At 38.2% G+C, this 18,875-nt stretch overlaps 2 protein-coding genes across 2 annotated transcripts in view; one reads left to right on the top strand and one right to left on the bottom strand.

Moving 5' to 3' along the window:
* SYN2 (synapsin II) overlaps positions 1 to 18,875 on the bottom strand; it is a 203,980-nt gene that overhangs the window by 61,038 nt on the left and 124,067 nt on the right. The window lies entirely within an intron of this gene.
* Positions 1 to 18,875, top strand: part of TIMP4 (TIMP metallopeptidase inhibitor 4) — a 32,352-nt gene that overhangs the window by 6,011 nt on the left and 7,466 nt on the right. Inside the window, 1 exon segment of the mRNA XM_071440059.1 lies at positions 15,430 to 15,527. Within this exon segment, the coding sequence (XP_071296160.1) occupies positions 15,430 to 15,527 (98 nt within the window).

The raw sequence follows: 18,875 nt of genomic DNA, 5'->3' as shown, positions 1-18,875 counted from the left end.
TCATTATTGAGTTTCAAATGAAAACCCTCATGGCTCAGTATCCCACAATTTTGCCTTTTTGCCATGTAATATCCAGTTTTGTGCTGGAATGGATTAATTTGTACATTAATCTGTACATTATTAGGTGGGAGGCCATTTCTGCCTGGTGGGAAAAATCAGCTTTGGGAATGCATTGGAAACAGGGGTGGTGCTTGTTCCAGGTGAGGAGAGGGAAGGTGAGCAGTGAAGCTCAAGATAAACCCTGGCTGCTGAGCCCTTCAGGGGGGTCTAACACCAAATTCAGCAGTGGTGCCACTGCCTCTGGTGTCCTTGGGGGCTCAGTGTCCATCCAAGCAGTGGATTTCCTGAACCTCAAGAACTGGAGATCCTCGCTTCTTTAAAAATGCCCTTTTGTGCCAAATTTAATTGCACAAAGGACAGTGGTGTCACAAACCTTGGCTTTCTGTGGAGGTTTTTGTGGATCCTGTAAAAAAATTGGGGTTCTTGATGCTGCTGCTTGGGCAGGAGAGCTCCTGGCAGGATCCTGGGTCATGGGCACACAGACACCCCTGACCTGGCCTCAGGGAATGCTGCGATCCCCACAGCTTTTGGGGCTTCTCCATAGCTGGGAAAACACATTTCTCTTCCTGCCCTGCTGGCCAGAGGCAGATCCCAGTGCTCTGCACCACCTTCTTCCCCTGAGTGCAAAGCAGAGCCAGTAATGCTCGTTTCCAGTGCAAATAATGCACATTTCCAGTGCCAATCATGCACATTTCCAATGGCAATAATGCATATTTCCAATGGCAATAATGCACATTTCCACTGTCAATATTTCATATTCCCAGTGCCAATAATGCACATTTCCAATGGGAATAATGCACATTTCCAGAGCCAGTAATGCACATTCCCAATGCAATAACGCACATTCCCAGTGCCAATAATGCACATTTCCAGAGCCAGGAATGCACATTTCCAATGCAATAATGCACATTTCCAGTGCCAATAATGCACATTTCCAGAGCCAGGAATGCACATTTCCAATGCAATAATGCACATTTCCAGTGTCAGTATTTCATATTCCCAGTGCCAATAATGCAAATTTCCAATGGGAATAATGCTCATTTCCAGTGCAAATAATGCACATCTCCTGTGCCAATAATGCACATTTCCAGTGCCAACAATGTACATTCCCAATGCCAATAATAATGCACTTTTCCAGTGCCAATAATGCACATTTCCAGTGCCAATAATGCACATTTGCAATGTCAGTATTTCATATTCCCAGTGCCAATAATGCACATTCTCAGTGCCAGTAATGCACATTTCCAATGGCAATAATGCACATTTCCCGTGCCAATAATGCACATTTCCAGTGTCAGTATTTCATATTCCCAGTGCCAATAATGCAAATTTCCAATGGGAATAATGCACATTTCCAGTGCCAATAATGCACATTTCCAATGTCAGTAATGCACACTCCCTGTGCCAATAATGCATATTTCCAATGGCAATAATGCACATTTCCAGTGCCAATAATAATGCACATTTCCAGTGCCAGTAATGCACATTCCCTGTGCCAATAATGCACATTCTCTGTGCCAATAATGCATATTTCCAGTGTCAATAATGCACATTTCCAGAGCCAGGAATGCACATTTCCAATGCAATAATGCACATTTCCAGTGCCAACAATGTACATTCCCAATGCCAATGCAATAATGCACATTTCCAGTGCCAATAATGCACTTTTCCAATGGCAATAATGCACATTTCCAGTAATGCACATTTCCAATGCCAATAATAATGCACATTTCCAATGCAATAATGCACTTTTCCAGTGCCAGTAATGCACATTCCCTGTGCCAATAATGCACATTCTCTGTGCCAATAATGCATATTTCCAGTGTCAATAATGCACATTTCCAGAGCCAGGAATGCACATTTCCAATGCAATAATGCACATTTCCAGTGCCAACAATGTACATTCCCAATGCCAATGCAATAATGCACATTTCCAGTGCCAATAATGCACTTTTCCAATGGCAATAATGCACATTTCCAGTGCCAATAATGCACATTTCCAATGCCAATAATAATGCACATTTCCAATGCAATAATGCACATTTCCAGTGCCAATAATGCACATTTCCCGTGCCAGTAATGCACTTTTCCAATGCAATAATGCACATTTCCAGTGTCAATAATGCACATTTCCAGTGTCAATAATGCACATTTCCAATGCCAATAATAATGCACATTTCCAGAGCTCCTTCCAATGTGCATCTGCCATTCCTCAGGGCTCACACCCAGGAGTGGGAGCTGAAATTCTGCTCCAGGAATTGGGGATTGGGTGGCAGAAATGCTGTACTGGGGTTGTGCTGCTCCAGTTCTGCCCCAAAGAACAGGCAAAAAACCACCTGAGTGTGGTTAGGATTTTAGTGGGGAGGCAGCATTGGTGTCACTGGAGGAGAGAGCTGCCAGTGTCATCTCCAGAACCAATGAATCTTCTTAAAAGAAGCTAAAATTATAATTATTTCAAAACTGATGTTGGTAGGTTTATGCAGAGGGGCTGAAAATGAGGCAAAACTCAGCCTTTTCCTCAGAAAGGGGCTGAGGAATAAAGAATTCCAGTCCTGTGTGTCCCACCAGTGCTCAGCAAATCAGTGGTGGCAGGTAGGAATCATTCACAATCATTCTTATATCCACATTTTATATATTCCTATATCCACATTTTGTTATATAACAAATGTTAGGTTCATCAACAAAAATTATGAGAGAAAATGATTCAATTACTGAGAAATTAACCTATTTTCATCAATTTTGGCTGTACAGTGCCCTGTCAAACTCAGTTAGAGAAAAGAAGACCAGGTTTCTTTACTTCTCTAAGTAAAAAAAATAATTATTTTTTCTTACTTTTATGAATACTTTTATGCATATTAATAGCACTTTCAAATAAAATTTGTAAAAAAACGGACAACATGAATTCTAAGAAGTTGTTTAGTTTAAAGGAGTTGCTGATGCATTTAGAGAGAAGAAAAAATACCTGGCACCCTGCAAAGGCCCATCACTGGTAAAAATGCCCATGAATGGCAATTCAGGAATAATTGCAGTACACATAAACTGCTGGGTATCACAGCCTAAAACTTCTAAATGCTTTAAAAAATGCAAAAATCCTGCAAAACCTCTGGCTGCAGGAATGCTGTGGTGTCAATCCCTGATTACAATTCCGTGTCTTTCTACCTGAATATCCAGTGAAAAACCTGAATATTCCCATTCAATGAATTCCTGGAATGCTGCTGTGGGAATGGCACTGAGTCCTTCCTTTTGCGGCTAAATAGTGAAAAATTCACTAAAATATTAATTCACTAAATTCACTAATTCACTAAATTGCACTAAAATATTAATGCAGCAGCTTCCTGGGATGGAGCTTGAATTTCCTGTTTGGGAATAGGAAGTGTTAGACCTGAATAAGCCCTACAAATAACCCTATATGTACTTGAGGGTTTAGGATAGGAGCAAACACTTGGAGAACTTAAAAAATCCATGGAAATTGAGTTTCCTAACTCACTTTTCATTGCTGAATTCAAGGCTTGAATCACACTGCCAGTCCCATGCATCTCTAGGAGATTATTGCCAATATTCTGTGCATGAGTGCTCTTCAGAGTTCTGCCACTCCAGCCTGAAAATGGGGCTGGGAAAACCCAGGCTGAGCTCTCCTTCCCCTGCATTTTCATGGCACTGATCCCAACCCTTCAAAGCTGGGCCTGTGAAAGGAGGTGGCATCACAGAACTGAACAACAGGATGGGATTTTAAGGAGCCAAAACCACTGAGCACAACATTCCTGTCAATTAGGACATAGCTGAAAAATGTAACTTCATTTAGTTTCAGTGAAAAAAAATGCCCCAGAGCTGGCTATTGGGTAGTAAAAATGAAATTTCAGAAGAATTGTGCTGCTTGCCTAACTTAAAAGTAACTCAGTCACACCAACTTGTTGCTGAGTGTGCTCTAAATTCAGGAGAAGAAAACGAAAAAACTGAGTTACTTTTATTTAAAATCATTTGTTGTAACTCTGGGAAACTGAAAGCCATCATTTCAAAACCAACGTTCTACACACACTGAGGGCAGAAACAAAACTCAAGCTTAGACACAAAGACTAAATAATACAAAACAGAGACCATGAAAGGCTGCCAAACTCTTAATCCTATTAATGTGCCAACTTTAATCCCAAACCTTCTCATTACAATTTCAGCAATGTGGGGTTCTGTCCACCCCGAGGAAGGGCCGTGTCCCCATGAGTGGAAATCCACAATAACACCGTGTATGCTGTCCTACAGGCTTGGAGCATAAAGGGAGTGTTATTCTCCAGCTGAAATTAGGCAGATGTTGATCACCAGTCAAATGATGCGGGATCTGAGGCTTGTGAAGCAGAGAGAAATGTTCCTGGTAACATGAGGAGCAGCTGTGAAAATAAAGCTGACCTTGAACAGCATTTGGAAATCAGTTTGGGGAGTTTTTAGGTGATATTTAAGTTAAAAGAATCCCACACTTCTGTTAAAAATACACACGTCTCTTCTAGTTGAAAGTTTATAAAAATGAGATTCTAAAACCTCACTCTCATAAACTGAATGTATTCTTCTAATTAAAAAAAATAATAAAACCACATAATCTTCTGGTTTAACAAGGAAGCAAACCCAATCAACTCCTGCCTTCAGCATGAGGAATTTTTGCATCCTGAGCCAAAACCACAGAGATGCACAAAATCCTGACCTACCTGAGAGTTCTAATGAGCTGAAATATTGGCCTTCCACACCCCAAAAGCCTGAACTGGAAATGCAGTTTGGATGCAGACTAGAGCAGGTCTGTTAATAAATTCTCTAGGGTTAATAAAATAACCCTATAGGATTTATTGTTAACTCTAATAGAGTTAATTAAACCCTACAGAGTAATCAAATTCTGCAAAGCATTTACCCTGAGAAACAATGCAGTGCAAATTAATATCCTTACCACAAGGTAATTAAAATAAAAAATCCTTGGTATCTGCTTTATCAGCTTGGAGTGTATTTCTGGGGTTTGCAGTCTTCAAAAGTTTCTCAAAAGTGGAGTTTTAGTCCAAGTCATGAACTTCCCTGTAAGGCTTTGATTTCCCAATTACAGATTGGATTATCTCACCACCCTTATCTTCTCATGCAACTGGAAGCATCACCAGGACTAAGAAATGCTCTTCCTTACATTGCTTTTCACAGAATAAAGGGAAAATCCTGCTACAGTTACATTAAATTCTTCAACAAGCTCTGTGCTTACAGATCCAAAACACCTTTGTTCCAATAGTCCAGAAAGCTCCACAATTTTTCCTTCTCATGATTTCAGAAACTGTGCTTCAGTTGATTACTGTGCTAATCAACTTTAGTTATTTATTTAGTTATTATAGATTATTTAGTCATTTTACAGCTGGCTATAAGCATTTATTGATGGAATGTCAGGAAACAAAAATACAAAGCAGGAAAAATAAAACTGCCTTTATATCCCAGCTAGCAGAAACATCTCCTGAACTAAAGATTCCTCAACTTTGGGTCTGGGAGTTATGGAGCAGGAGTGACAATGTAGACCCACAGATAAGAAACCCATCCTGCAAACCCAGAGGAGAAGGTTTTTTCACCCTCAGTTTTGGGGCAGCTTTGCTGCTGCTCATTCTGTTTGCATCCAGCACTGAACTCATCCCACAGCCCCAAACAGCTGAGCTGAGTTACAGTTTGGAAATGAAGCTACTGCTTGCTGCTCTGTCCTGGTGAAAGATTAATTAATAGATGAGCCATTTGCTAAAAACATTTGTTCTTTTCCAGCTGTTTAAAGATCATTCAAAGAGCATTCAACACTGACTTGTTCTCAAAAGAGAAATAAAAATGTAGAGTTCCCACTCCTGGAAGAATCAGGATGAAGCAGCAGCTCAGCAGGTCCTGAAGCAAACATCTCTCTCCCTCCTGCAGTCTGAAACAATTCCAAGCTGTGCAATAATTCTGAAATCAGCTCTGCAAGGAAGGGCTGCAGGCTCCTGGATGTTGAAAGCATCAAAGGCTGTGTGGGACACCTGCACTCCAAGGCTGGCACAGGAGCCATTGGAATAATTTCCCAGATTTTTTCTCCTGGCAATGTGTTGTATCCATCTCATCCCCAGCCTGGCAGCACCATCAATAATTTGGCAGCACTCCTGTGGGAGTGTGGGAGTCGTTTTTGACCCCACAAACACTGCCTGAGCCATTCTGACACACATCAGCCTTCCCTTTCAGCCTACCCCTGCCCCAACACTGGGAATCTTCTGTACAAGAATTTAATAAATGGATATTTTCAACTGTTTCCAGAGGTGGTGATGGTGGCCAGCAAGCTTTGCTTTAAAAAACCTCCAACAAAGCCAATTGGAGGTGAAACACTTGGACACCCATGGCAGAGGTGGTCTGGAATTGACTGGGAGTGTAAATTCATAACCACCAGATTCTGAAAGATCCAATTAAATAGGAATTGATTGCAGAAGTGAGAGTTGCCTGAGTTCAGCTCAGGCTACCTATTGTAAATAAAGACAAGGATTCACATGCCACCAAGCTGCAAAGCAAATTCCTGAAGCAGTAAAGGTCAGGAGAGCTTTTGCAAACACAGAGTACAAACCTTTCCCATGCAACACAAACTCAAAATATGTGAGATGGAGTTACAGCAGCAGATCCTCCCTTTTTGGACTCAGACTAGAGAAAAATGAAGGCAATTTTAAGTGGGAAAAGGACAAAAAATATTGGCATTTTCATGAGAGTGTAGCTGGCCAATCCTTGAGCATGAGCAGATAAATCCAGAATATTTGCTGTTGAGGGACTTGCTTTGGAAAGGTCTCACACAGTCATTGACTGATTGACATAAAATCATGTGTTGAGGTTAAAGGCAATTTATTGAGCCATAAAATCACCCTGCTGGCACTGGCAGGGATGGTTGATCATGGCAGAAATGGCTCCTGCTCCCAGGGATGTATGGAACACATTCCCAGAAATTTCAAATGACTGACACGGCAGCACTGCCTCTCCTGCTGGAAGCCAACACGTGCAAATCAAATCCTGAAACACCAAGAAAACAAAACCTTCATTCTCCCCAGAATTATCTCAAATAATCTAAAAATAGCTGATAAAAATATGTGTGTACACACTGATAAAAATGTCAGTGTGTATGCAAAGGTACACATTGGGTATTAAATTAATTCTTTTCAAACATTATTTTATGTCAATCAATCAGTAACTTTTACCTCTTTTTGGTAGCATTAGTGATACTTGTGAGCTTTGATCAGAGTTACAATCTGTGTTACCAAAGCTTCTTTCTTTCTCTCATATGTAATCTGAGAAATTGCAATATTTTCTGTACAAATTAATATTTAATCAAGTTATTTTGCTCCCTTCATTGGTGAGAATCAATATGAGAGCAAATATGGCAAGTACAGCTCTGACACCACTGGACAATCCAGCATGTTTAGTCAAAAAAAGGCAGGGAAAGGGGGAGTGGCAATGCTGGGCAGATGGGACAGCTGCTCTCAGTTATGGAGGGAGATTTTACACCCCTTGTACATTTTAGAGATTTTGTGAGCAATATAAATCACAGCCCACAGACCATGTTTAAATTCTATCCCAGGTATCTGTTCTAGCCCATGCAGTGTTGCTTTAAGGACCAGCAACTTTTAGACCAACTAATTTTGGTCTGTTGTGACAAATTCTGTGCAGATTCCTCTTCTTTTTGGAGGTTTATTATTCCTTCTCTTTGCCTGACTTTGTTCCCTCTCTGCAAGGAAAGTTCAGTGTCTCAGATGTTTAACTCCCTATCTACAGATTATTTTTTGTCATATCTGTGTGCTCCTGACACCAAAGTTTCACCCTGTTCTTGGCTTCCTTGGCAGCTCTGATGGAATTTCTTACCTTTATTCTCCTCCAAGATACCATAACTTCTTGGGTTCAGCTTCTGTGCCCTCCAGACACGAAGGCCAATGAAACACTGTGGCCACACCCTCTCTCCAGAGATTTTCTTGGACTCTTTGCATTATTTTACCATAACTTGACTTTAGGTACTGCAGTAGATGAGTTCTGCTCACAAACTTGAGGTTATTTTGCTTTCTGGTTGCTCACATCTCAATTCTTGGCCATTTCCAGGTGCTTGCCTTCAAGTGGAGGCAAATCTGAGCTGCAGTGGTGTTTGCTGCACACAGATGATCCCCCTGGAGCAGCTCTGCCCAGGAATTCCAGTCCCCTCTGGGATTTCCAGCTTCACTCTGCTCTCACACTGAGCCCTCTGAACTCATTCCTCTCCCAGACTGGAGATGGGCACTGCTGAACCTCTCAGTATCACATTTCCCCAGCCTTCTCTTGCAGAATACAAAGTTTAGCACTTGTGGTGACAGGGTGTTAATAAAAACTCTTCTTTCTTAATCCCACAGCAGCCCCCTGCAGGAAATCACCAGTGCTCTGGCTGAGGAAATTTATTTATGGAAAACTCCTGGCCAAGCTTTGTTCTGGCTGGGACAAAACCTGGGGCACCAGCAACACTGCAAATGTGGATGGATGTGCATCATTTTCAAGGCCCTTAAATCCAAATTAAGTTCTCTCTGTAAAAATCTGTCCTTTCACCAAAATGAGAGCACTTTCATGCACAATATTCAGCTGTTTCTACTCCAAGTAGTTTATTTCTAAGTGGTTTATTTCTAAGTGGTTTATCCCAATATTCAGATGAAAATCATCACTATTACACCATTGATTAGTTCATGAAGCAGTTCTGGAGGCTTCTGTTATGTGACTGCAAAATGAATTAGGATCTATGAAAGAGGAAACATTACTGATCATAATATCATATATTATATATCATAATATCATATATTATATATCATACTATGATATCATACACATATCATGTATATCATAGGATATACAAAATAAGAGACATAGAAAATGATGGAGTTACTTAAATGAGGAGGTCTTAAAAATAGACAGGCACGTCTTTATCAGGTGGTGTAAAATTGTAAGAATTGCCACAGGGGAACTGAGAATGGATTTCTATTTTGCTGCAGTCAGCTAAGAAAGCAGAATAAAGGGGAAACATCACACCTGGAAGTAACCCCAGCCTGTCACCCCAGGGACAGGGACAGGGACAGGGACAGGGGCAGGGACAGGGACAGGCATTGACACCCAGCCTGCAGAGCCCAGAGCCACTTCAGCTCTCTCCTGCTTCATTAGTCTAAGATACTTCTATTATTATTATTATTATTATTATTATTATTATTATTATTATTATTATTATTATTATATTTTATTTAAATTCTATTCTATTATTCTATTATTCTAAATTCTATTTTATTTTTCTAAGTCACTGGATCTGAAAACTTGACCTTTACAGCTCCAAACCCCTCATGTGGACTCTTCTGCACGTTCCTCAGACAAATTCTTGCAGTGTATGAACCCAAGACATCACAGTGCCATGTTCCAACCATGTTTGAGTAGCCTGGGATCAGAACTGCTGCAAAAAATGGAACAGCAATATTGGGATTCCTTTGGATACGTAAAACACTGTTGGATCTTACAAAAGTGTTGCAATGAGGCAGAATCCTCTTTCAATAAATTCATTTGAGGAAAAAAAAAAGTCTACATATACACTTTTGAGGAAATAAAAAGCCTCTTCTCCCTCACCCCCAAAAATCCTCACTTTTGGACAAGAAGAATCTTTGAACTGACTTTGCACAAACTCAAGGTCTCAGCAATTGTCTCTGTGGCATTTTCCTTTTACCAAAATTCTGGGTGGGTTCTTCTAGGGATTGGAGACATTCATGGAGCAAGTTTTAAGCTCCTGCACCCCAAAGAAGGAAAAAGTTCTGGTAGATAGATAGATAGATAGATAGATAGATAGATAGATAGATAGATAATAGATAAATGAATAGATAGATTGATTGATAGGTAATAGATTGATAGACTGATAGATTGATATATAGATAATAGGGAGATGATAGACAGATAGATAGATAGATAGATAGATAGATAGACAATAGATTAATAAATAGATTGATAGATAGCAGATAAATTAATAGATAGATAGATAGATTGATTGATAGATAATAGATAAATTAATAAATAGATTGATAGATTGATAGATTGATATATAGATAATAGGGAGATGATAGATAGATAGATAGATAATAGATAAATTAATAAATAGATAGATAATAGATAAATTAATAAATAGATAGATAGATAGATAATAGATAAATTAATAAATAGATTGATAGATTGATAGACAGATAATAGATAAATTAATAGATTGATAGATTGATATATAGATAATAGGGAGATGATAGATTGATAGATTGATAGATTGATAGATAGATAATAGATAGATTGATAGATTAATGGATTGATAGATTGATAGATAATAGATAAATAGATCCATGATAGAAGTCTGAGTTTATCTTCCAGCAGCAGAGTGAGCAGAAACAGTTGAATCTTGGTATGAAAGTGCTTTCATTTTGGTGAAGGGACAGATTTTTCTGGAGAGAAGTTAATTTGAGTATGCATGCCTCCAAAATGATGCACATCCATATTCTGTGTCCATAGCTCTGCTACATTTCATACTGCACACTCAGAAAAACCCTTTTTGGATGCTTTTTATCTCTATTTAGGATGCCATCCTCAATCCATGCTCTCATTTAGCTCCCCTCCTTGAGCCTTTCATTCCTTGTCCCTCCAAGAACATCTAAGAGCAGCTGGACTGAAGTGTCAGACACTAAAGACACAGGTGGTAAGGAGTGCCCAAAAATTGCTCTTTGGATTTTATATTTAGTTAAATGAAAGGGCTAAATTGAGCCTTTAAAATATAAGAGAAGAAAAAAAAAAACCTTCTTGGGTCTTGATGATATCTTTTTAGTAGTTACACCTCTTCCTGCCAAGGTAGTGTTTGAAGTCTCATTTCAAGGGTTTTGTGGCAGAGCTGATTGTGATTATAAACTGGTGAGATAGGAATGAAATTTTCCTGATTTCTCAGAGGAAGGCTGCTTAGAAGAGGTGGAGATCCCACTTCTATTCACAGAGCTCTGGTGGAGCCTGTCAAAAACCTGAAGTGAACTGGAGGCACAGAAACCCAGATTCTTCCTCAATATGCCCATATCTATTTACCTACTTATCTATTTATAGGTTTAAAACAAGAATGCACATAAGGATTTCTATAGAACATATTTTCTTGTTATATGCCCAGCAGGATCTTAAATTTCTTAATTTATTCTTACTTATCTTAATTTATTGAATTTCTTGTTCTTATGTCCAGCAGTATCTTAAATTTCTTCCTAAATAATTATTTTTCACCATGCAGTTGATGGTACTTAAGAGACAGTGGAGGAAAATACCTCATTTGTTCATCAGTTTTTTACCTTCTCCTTTCCCTCCTGCTTCTTAGCATTATAAAGTTTATTTGGGGAGTAAAAACCAACTTGCTTTCCTTTTTGAAGGAGCAGTAAAGTTAATTATTTTAGCTGAGTAAAGTTGTCTGTCTTACAGCACTTGGACTGTTGAGGATAATCTCACCACTTGTTTAAGCAGAGTAATATCATATTAAATATTAAATACTGTAATACAGAATGTCTTATTTAATAATACCAACAATGAGAGTAATTCTTCACTCAACAGTTTTCCCTCAGTTATTGCCTTAGAAATAACCCAGAGTCTAAAAAGGACATTATTTTTAGGGAATATATTAATTTCAGTATATCAATATAATAATTAGATATTAATATATTTGAATAGATTTACAGATTAATATAAACTTATTATCTTCTAATATTTTAATATTAATAGATTTTATATTAATATATGATTTTTCATGAATTTCAAGGATTTGGTTTATCCAGATTCCATCCACATCTGTGCCTTGGAATGGGCCCTGCTCAGCTCCTTGTGTCTTCTGTCCCTTCAGATTCCATTGGTTTTGCCACTGTGGTGCAGAAAAATCAATCTCATGGCAGGGAATTCCCTCCGAGTAAGGAAATGTACCCGTAATAAAAGTAGCTCCTCATCATCACAAAAATCTCTAATACACAAAAATCTCTAATAAATTAACAAAGTGATGTTTATTTAATTAGTAATAATTAGTGTAGCTAATTTCAGAAGGAAATCACCCAGGTTAATGCCTCTCTTTCTACCCTTACTGCATATAGACCTTTCTGTATCGTACAAACCCTGACATTTTTCTCCTATTCGTGTAAAAACACAAATACATCAAGTTAGAAACTAAATATGTGCTGTGCTTTACCCAGTTAAAATGATCTCCTACTGATTTACAAATGGCTGGGAGAGGATCATTATTATTCAGGAAAGGAGTAAATCTATTCTTAACACATTTCAGGGCCCAAGGGCTGAGCATTGTCCTCCTATACCTCAAATGATTTTCCTTCCAGTTCAGTCACCTGAGACAACCTCCAGCTGCAAAGTGAGGATAAAAAATGACATTTTATCAAAGCTGAGTCCACAGAAGAGCTACATCCTCCTACTGAAATGTTAAAATCTATTTTAAAATGTATTTTTAGTGCAGAGCGAATCCCAGGCGTTCGGAATTACTGGCACTGAAACGTGAAATCCGTGCCTATGTATTCCATAGATGCAAATTCCTCATAAGGAAGCAATAAGAGCTAAAATGCCATTATTACTGAACAAGCAGAGGCTGTTCTCACTCACACAGAGAGGCCAAGGCAGCCCTGGAATGCTCCAAACCATGTCCTGCAAGAAGTGCAGAGTGGCAGGAATCCTGAGCCCCCTGAGCCAGCGGGGAGGAGAGGGAGATGCCCAGGAATGCTCCAGCAGGAAGTGCTTGTGGTTGAAAACAGGAGCAACCACATGAATCAGAGGGCTGAGGAGACAGCCAGACGACACTGATGGCAAAAAAATATCAGTGCACCGAAAAGAAAAATCAAAAGGAGCCCAAGAAGAATTAAAAGGCGCCAAAAGATCTCTGTGCCTTTGGAGAATGGAAGGGGAAAACCCAAATAGCTCAAAGTTCAGACAATTAAACTTCCTTACTGTTAAAAAAAAATCAATCTCAGTTTTTCCTCCTTTGCCATCTGGAAGTTTTGTCTTAAACACACACAGCACAAAAATGCTTCTCGTTTTCCCCTACACACCCACTGAAAGGTCTCTGCATGACAAACCCCAGCACGCTGCACTTTCAGCCTTGCACAGCTCCATGGAGACCCCTGGAGCTATCAGGGATTATCCAGAACCTTCCTCTCGTGTGCTAACAAGCAGAATTTCATAAAAAAATGGAAATGCACAATGTTTCAACATGGGGCACATGGGGAAAGCAGTTTTGATTATCCCACACCGAGTAGGCAGGAAAAGATTTCCTGCACATAAACCATGGTATGGTACTGAGAAAATAATGTTGTTTTCTCAGCCCTTTCCTTCAGAATTGAGCAGGCTCCTTAGTGAGAAATCCTTTTTTATTTTCAGGGAGTAATGATGCAAAGGGGAGCATCTCAAAACAAAGCAACACCACCCTAATTTGTCCCTGCCAGCAGGGTAGAGCACTCCCAACCCACAGCCCTGTTCCCCTGGCAGGAGATCAGAGGCTGCAGACACACAGTGAATTTTGGGGTTGCTCACATCTGCTGATGATTAAAGAGATGCTGCCACTTTCCACGTGAAATGAGGAATTTAAAAGAATAAATTAATGCGTGTACTGAAAAGAATTCTTTCCTCCCCACAAGGCCAAAATGCTCCTCAAGAAGGGTTTAATGGAGGGCCCATCCTGCTGGAGCCTGGAAGCTGCAGGCATCTGCAGCTTTAATCATAATTTGCACGTTGGTTTTAATAATAATAATTTTACACCTTGATTATTCCATCCAGTTTGCTCAGCTGATTAGTGAGAAAATGGGAATTGTCCAGGGTTAGGTGGGACTGACTTCCACCTGACTGTGTTTCAGCCTGGGTTTCCTATTCCTTTTCTTTAACTATAATATTAAATATGAAAAAAAAATTGAGGCAAATCGAGTTAAAAAATGGGAGTTTTGAAGGGGGAACACGTGATTTTGATGTCACAAAACTTTGCTCTGCTCTGGCTTTGCCAGTGTCTGTGCACAAGCACAGAAATGAAAATCATCCTCTAGCTCAGCACAAACAAGAAGAATGAGAAGTCCAATCTGAGTGATTATTTTCAGCCTATAATCCCATTCTTATCACACTGAGATCTCTGAAATCTATTTGTGTATTGAAGCTGCTTTGGAGTTTCTCCCTAATTTTCACCACTGGAGGCCTGTTCAAAACTCAGGCTGCTCTAACCCAGGAGCTGCAGCAGTGGCCTTCCAAAACAGAGCAAAAATGAGCATCTCACTAATTTTGGGTAAAAAATAAATAATAAAAATAATTTAAAAAAATAATAAAAAAAAAAAAATTAATTTTTTATCCCCAGAGGAACTTTGGCCATGCTCCATATTCTTAGAACCACAATAAACCAATGAATATTACTATGTCTCTGCTTTTTTATTGTCTTTAGCTTTGCCTGTATAGGGAAACATATGCAATTTTTAGGTGGTTTTAATTATTATCAGACATCTAATCCAGAAGATAAGAAATTGAATAGAAAAGAAGTTGCTTTTGTTCTTCTGATGGTGCTTCCTGATGAAATAACTAAATTGAAGAGCAAAGTGGAAATGGGTATGTTCTGTTAGTTGTGCCAAAGGAAATTCTGCTCAGCTGAAATCCAAGCTGTGTTCTGATGCATTTATCTTGGTGGCATCAAGCCACTCAGTCTAATTTTGGTTTTTCCAAAGACTCCTGGTGTATTTTAAACATCACACACAAGAGAGATGCCTCAAACAAGGAGTGGGGAAAAGAATCCATTTCTTCTTTCATAAAATCTCCTACTCTCCTTGATTAAAGAGCAGGAAATGAATTAAGGAAGTAATTGATTTCTACAGGTTAACACAACTAATGGCATGCTCTGTTCAACCCCAGAAAAGTGAATATAAGATTCTTCTTCTCATTTCATGCATGAAATCAATGTTTTCATCTTGCTTATTTCAAGTCTATTTATTGGATCAACAATTCTGCAATCAACAGTCGTGTCCCTTTCCTCTGCTCACTGATTGTAATCATGGGTATTTTGTCAAATTTTATGGGATTTGAGTCTTCCAGAGATTTTGATGGACATCTTTTGTCAAAACTGAGTGGTAACATCAATCAGGTTTCCACACTCTTGGGAATTCAGATTTCCATCACAGACAGCCCACTTACTTTTGTTTTCAGGAGCTCAGCTGGTGTTCTTATGGTAAAATCCTTCAAATCTACTCATACCTGAAGCGTCAAAACAATGCCAAAATCTATCAGTACAATTTTCATTTTTCCTTGTAAAATTTGGCTTCTGCTCACGTGCATTGAAATCTTTTTCTCTCTCTCTTTCTCTTCCAGTGATCCGAGCAAAAATCTCCAGTGAAAAGGTGGTTCCTGCCAGCGATGATCCCCTCGATAGCCACAAAATGATCCGGTATGAAATCAAACAAATAAAGGTACATGGAACCACTCAGCTTCTTTGTAGTTCAATGCTGATAACCTCTGCATATTTCAGCCCAAAATCATTTACCCCAAAACGCTGGGAAAGCTGGAAAAGGCTCCAGCTGCCCCCACAGTTCAACTCAGATGGATAAATCACAGGAGGGATTAAAAAAATAAGGGAAAAAAAAAGGAAAATTTTAATGAATCCTTAAATGTTAAGGATTTATTCAAATGTTTCCTTACAGAAATAAATACATCAATGCCAGAGAATTCCCTTTCCTCCCACTTCAATGTTCTGCTGCAGCATTTCAGGAGCTTCAGAGATATTCAGGAGGTGTTTGCTAAATAATGATATTCAGGAGGGGTTTTTTTGATATTCAGGAGGTTTTTGCTAAAGAATGATATTTTTGATCAAGAATTTTGCTAAATAATGATATTTAGGAGGGGTTTTTTATATTCACGAGGTTTTTGCTAAATAATGATATTTTCATGAAGAATTTTGCTAAATAATGATATTCAGGAGGGTTATTTTTTATATTCAGGAGGTTTTTGCTAAATAATGATATTCAGGGGTGTTTTTTTGATATTCAGGAGGTTTTTGCTAAATAATGATATTTTCATGAAGAATTTTGCTAAATAATGATATTCAGGAGGGTTATTTCTGATATTCAGGAGATTTTTGTTAAATAATGATATTTTTGATCAAGAATTTTGCTAAATAATGATATTTAGGAGGGTTTTTTATATTCACGAGGTTTTTGCTAAATAATGATATTTTTGATCAAGAATTTTGCTAAATAATGATATTTAGGAGGGGTTTTTTATATTCACGAGGTTTTTGCTAAATAATGATATTTTTGATCAAGAATTTTGCTAAATAATGATATTCAGGAGGGTTATTTTTTATATTCAGGAGGTTTTTGCTAAATAATGATATTCAGGGGTGTTTTTTTGATATTCAGGAGGTTTTTGCTAAATAATGATATTTTTGATGAAGAATTTTGCTAAATAATGATATTCAGGAGTTTGGTTTTTTTATATATTCAGGAGATTTTTGTTAAATAATGATATTTTTGATCAAGAATTTTGCTAAATAATGATATTCAAGAGGGTATTTTTGATATTCAGGAAATTGTTGCTAAATAATGGTATTTTGGGGAAGAATTTTCCTAAATAATGATATTCAAGAGGGTGTTTTGGATATTCAGGAGTTTTTTGCTGAAGAATTATATTTAGGAAGGTATTTTTTAATATTCAGGAGGTTTTTGTTAAATAATGTTATTTTGATCAAGAATTTTGCTAAATAATGATATTCAGGAGGGGGGTTTTTTGATATTCAGGAGGTTTTTGCTAAATAATGATATTTTGATGAAGATTTTTGCTAAATAATGATATTCAGGAGGGTGTTTTTATATTCAGGAGATTTTTGTTAAATAATGATATTTTTGATCAAGAATTTTGCTAAATAATGATATTTAGGAGGGTTTTTTATTTCACGAGGTTTTTGCTAAATAATGATATTTTTGATGAAGAATTTTCCTAAATAATGATATTCAGGAGTTTTTTTTTGATATTCAGGAGGCTTTTGCTAAATAATGTTATTTTGATCAAGAATTTTGTTAAATAATGATATTCAGGAGGGGGGTTTTTTGATATTCAGGAGGTTTTTGCTAAATAATGATATTTTTATATTACTATTGCTATTATTTAGCTAAATATTTTAATTATTATATAATTATGTCAAATATTAATTTTAAATAATTATTTTTAATTATGATATAATTATTTTTAATTAATTTTTAATTATTTTGCTAAATAATATTCAGGAGGAGTTTTTTTGATATTCAGGAGGTTTTTGCTAACTAATGATATTTTGATGAAGAATTTTATCATTTGTGATTTTGAAGGCACCATAACTGTGCTTTGCTCTGGGAGTGGTGTCAGCACACCTGGGTTTGGAGAATTCCTGATGCCCTGAGTGTGGCAGCTGTGCAGGACCCAACCTTTCCAAAGGGAGGGGAGCATTCCCAGCTGGGGCAGCAAAGCCTTTGTTCACTGGATATTTGCAGGGCCAGGAGTCCTTCCCTCCCTCCTATCACACAAACCAAAATCCCTTTGTGTGAATGTGGCTGGGGAAGCAAACACCCAAAGAGGCAGGTTCAGAACCCTCCAGGGTTTCCCCACCCTTTGTTCAGCTCCAATAAGGAGATATATTCATTTACACAGTTTAAAAAGACACATCTTGAGCCCATGGAAGTCAGCATCAAACTCTCACTGGTGCTAAAATGATCATGATGATGGTCATTAAAATGATCATTTACCTTTTTCTGGAACACACAAGAAGTAGGTGATCTCTGTAAATTCAAATGTGTGAGGTGGATTGGTTTTCAATCTCATTTTTCACTGAATATTATTTTATAATTTTTGCTCTTTTCCATTTAATGGGAACACTTAGGAAGGTCCTTATGCATGGCTACATGGTCTCAAAAAAATATTCAATCATTGAAGTTGTATTTACTGATAGAATCCCCTCACAGGAGCTTGAGTAGGCAGAATCTTTGGTAAACAAGAAAATCTCAAAGTGTTCACAGGGATGGTTATCACACCACTGGTTATCACAAACCTCTTGGTGAGGTTTTACAATTTCAACAAATCAGTCTCTACCTTACTAAAACAAACCCCAAAGCTGTCACCATCTGCCACTTCCCATCCTCTTAAATGTTAAGGATTTATTCAAATGTTTCCTTACAGAAATAAATACATCAATGCCAGAGAATTCCCTTTCCTCCCACTGGCACTTCAATGTTCTGCTGCTACTCTGCAGCACCTCAGGAGCTTGAGAGAAATGCAAATCATCTACCTCAGCACAAACAAGAAGAATGAGAAATCTAATCTGAGTGATTATTTTCAGTCTATAGTCCCATTCTTATCACACTGAAATCTCTGAAATAGATTCGTGTATTGAAGCTGCTTTGGAGTTTCTCCCTAATTTTCACCACTGGAGGCCTGTTCAAAACTCAGGCAGCAGGAAGAGGAGTTTATTTAATCCCAAATCAGCCAGATCTGGACAAGGCAGAGATGTGTTTTTGAAGAAAGATGCTCTACACCATAACACACAATACTCTTGTCCTGACCTAGAGATGGGGAAACTGGAGAGGCATTTTAAAAACTTTCATTCAATTTAGACTAACAACAGAAGGGTTGTGGTAACTCCACCCCTCAAATCCTTCCTCCTGACCAGAGAGAGCTCAGGACCAAACCTTCCCCTGCCCCAGGACCCAGCTCCCTGCTCCAGGCAGGCAGGGATTTTGGGAAAGGAAGGATTTTGGTGGGAAACCAGGAGCTCTGTGACCTGCCCACCC

The sequence above is a fragment of the Agelaius tricolor genome, unplaced genomic scaffold (assembly GCF_023055355.1).
Source record: "Agelaius tricolor isolate 1412-34295 unplaced genomic scaffold, bAgeTri1.0.p SCAF_14, whole genome shotgun sequence".
In the NCBI taxonomy this organism is placed as follows: domain Eukaryota; kingdom Metazoa; phylum Chordata; class Aves; order Passeriformes; family Icteridae; genus Agelaius; species Agelaius tricolor.
This window is presented reverse-complemented; position numbering and strand designations above follow the sequence as displayed.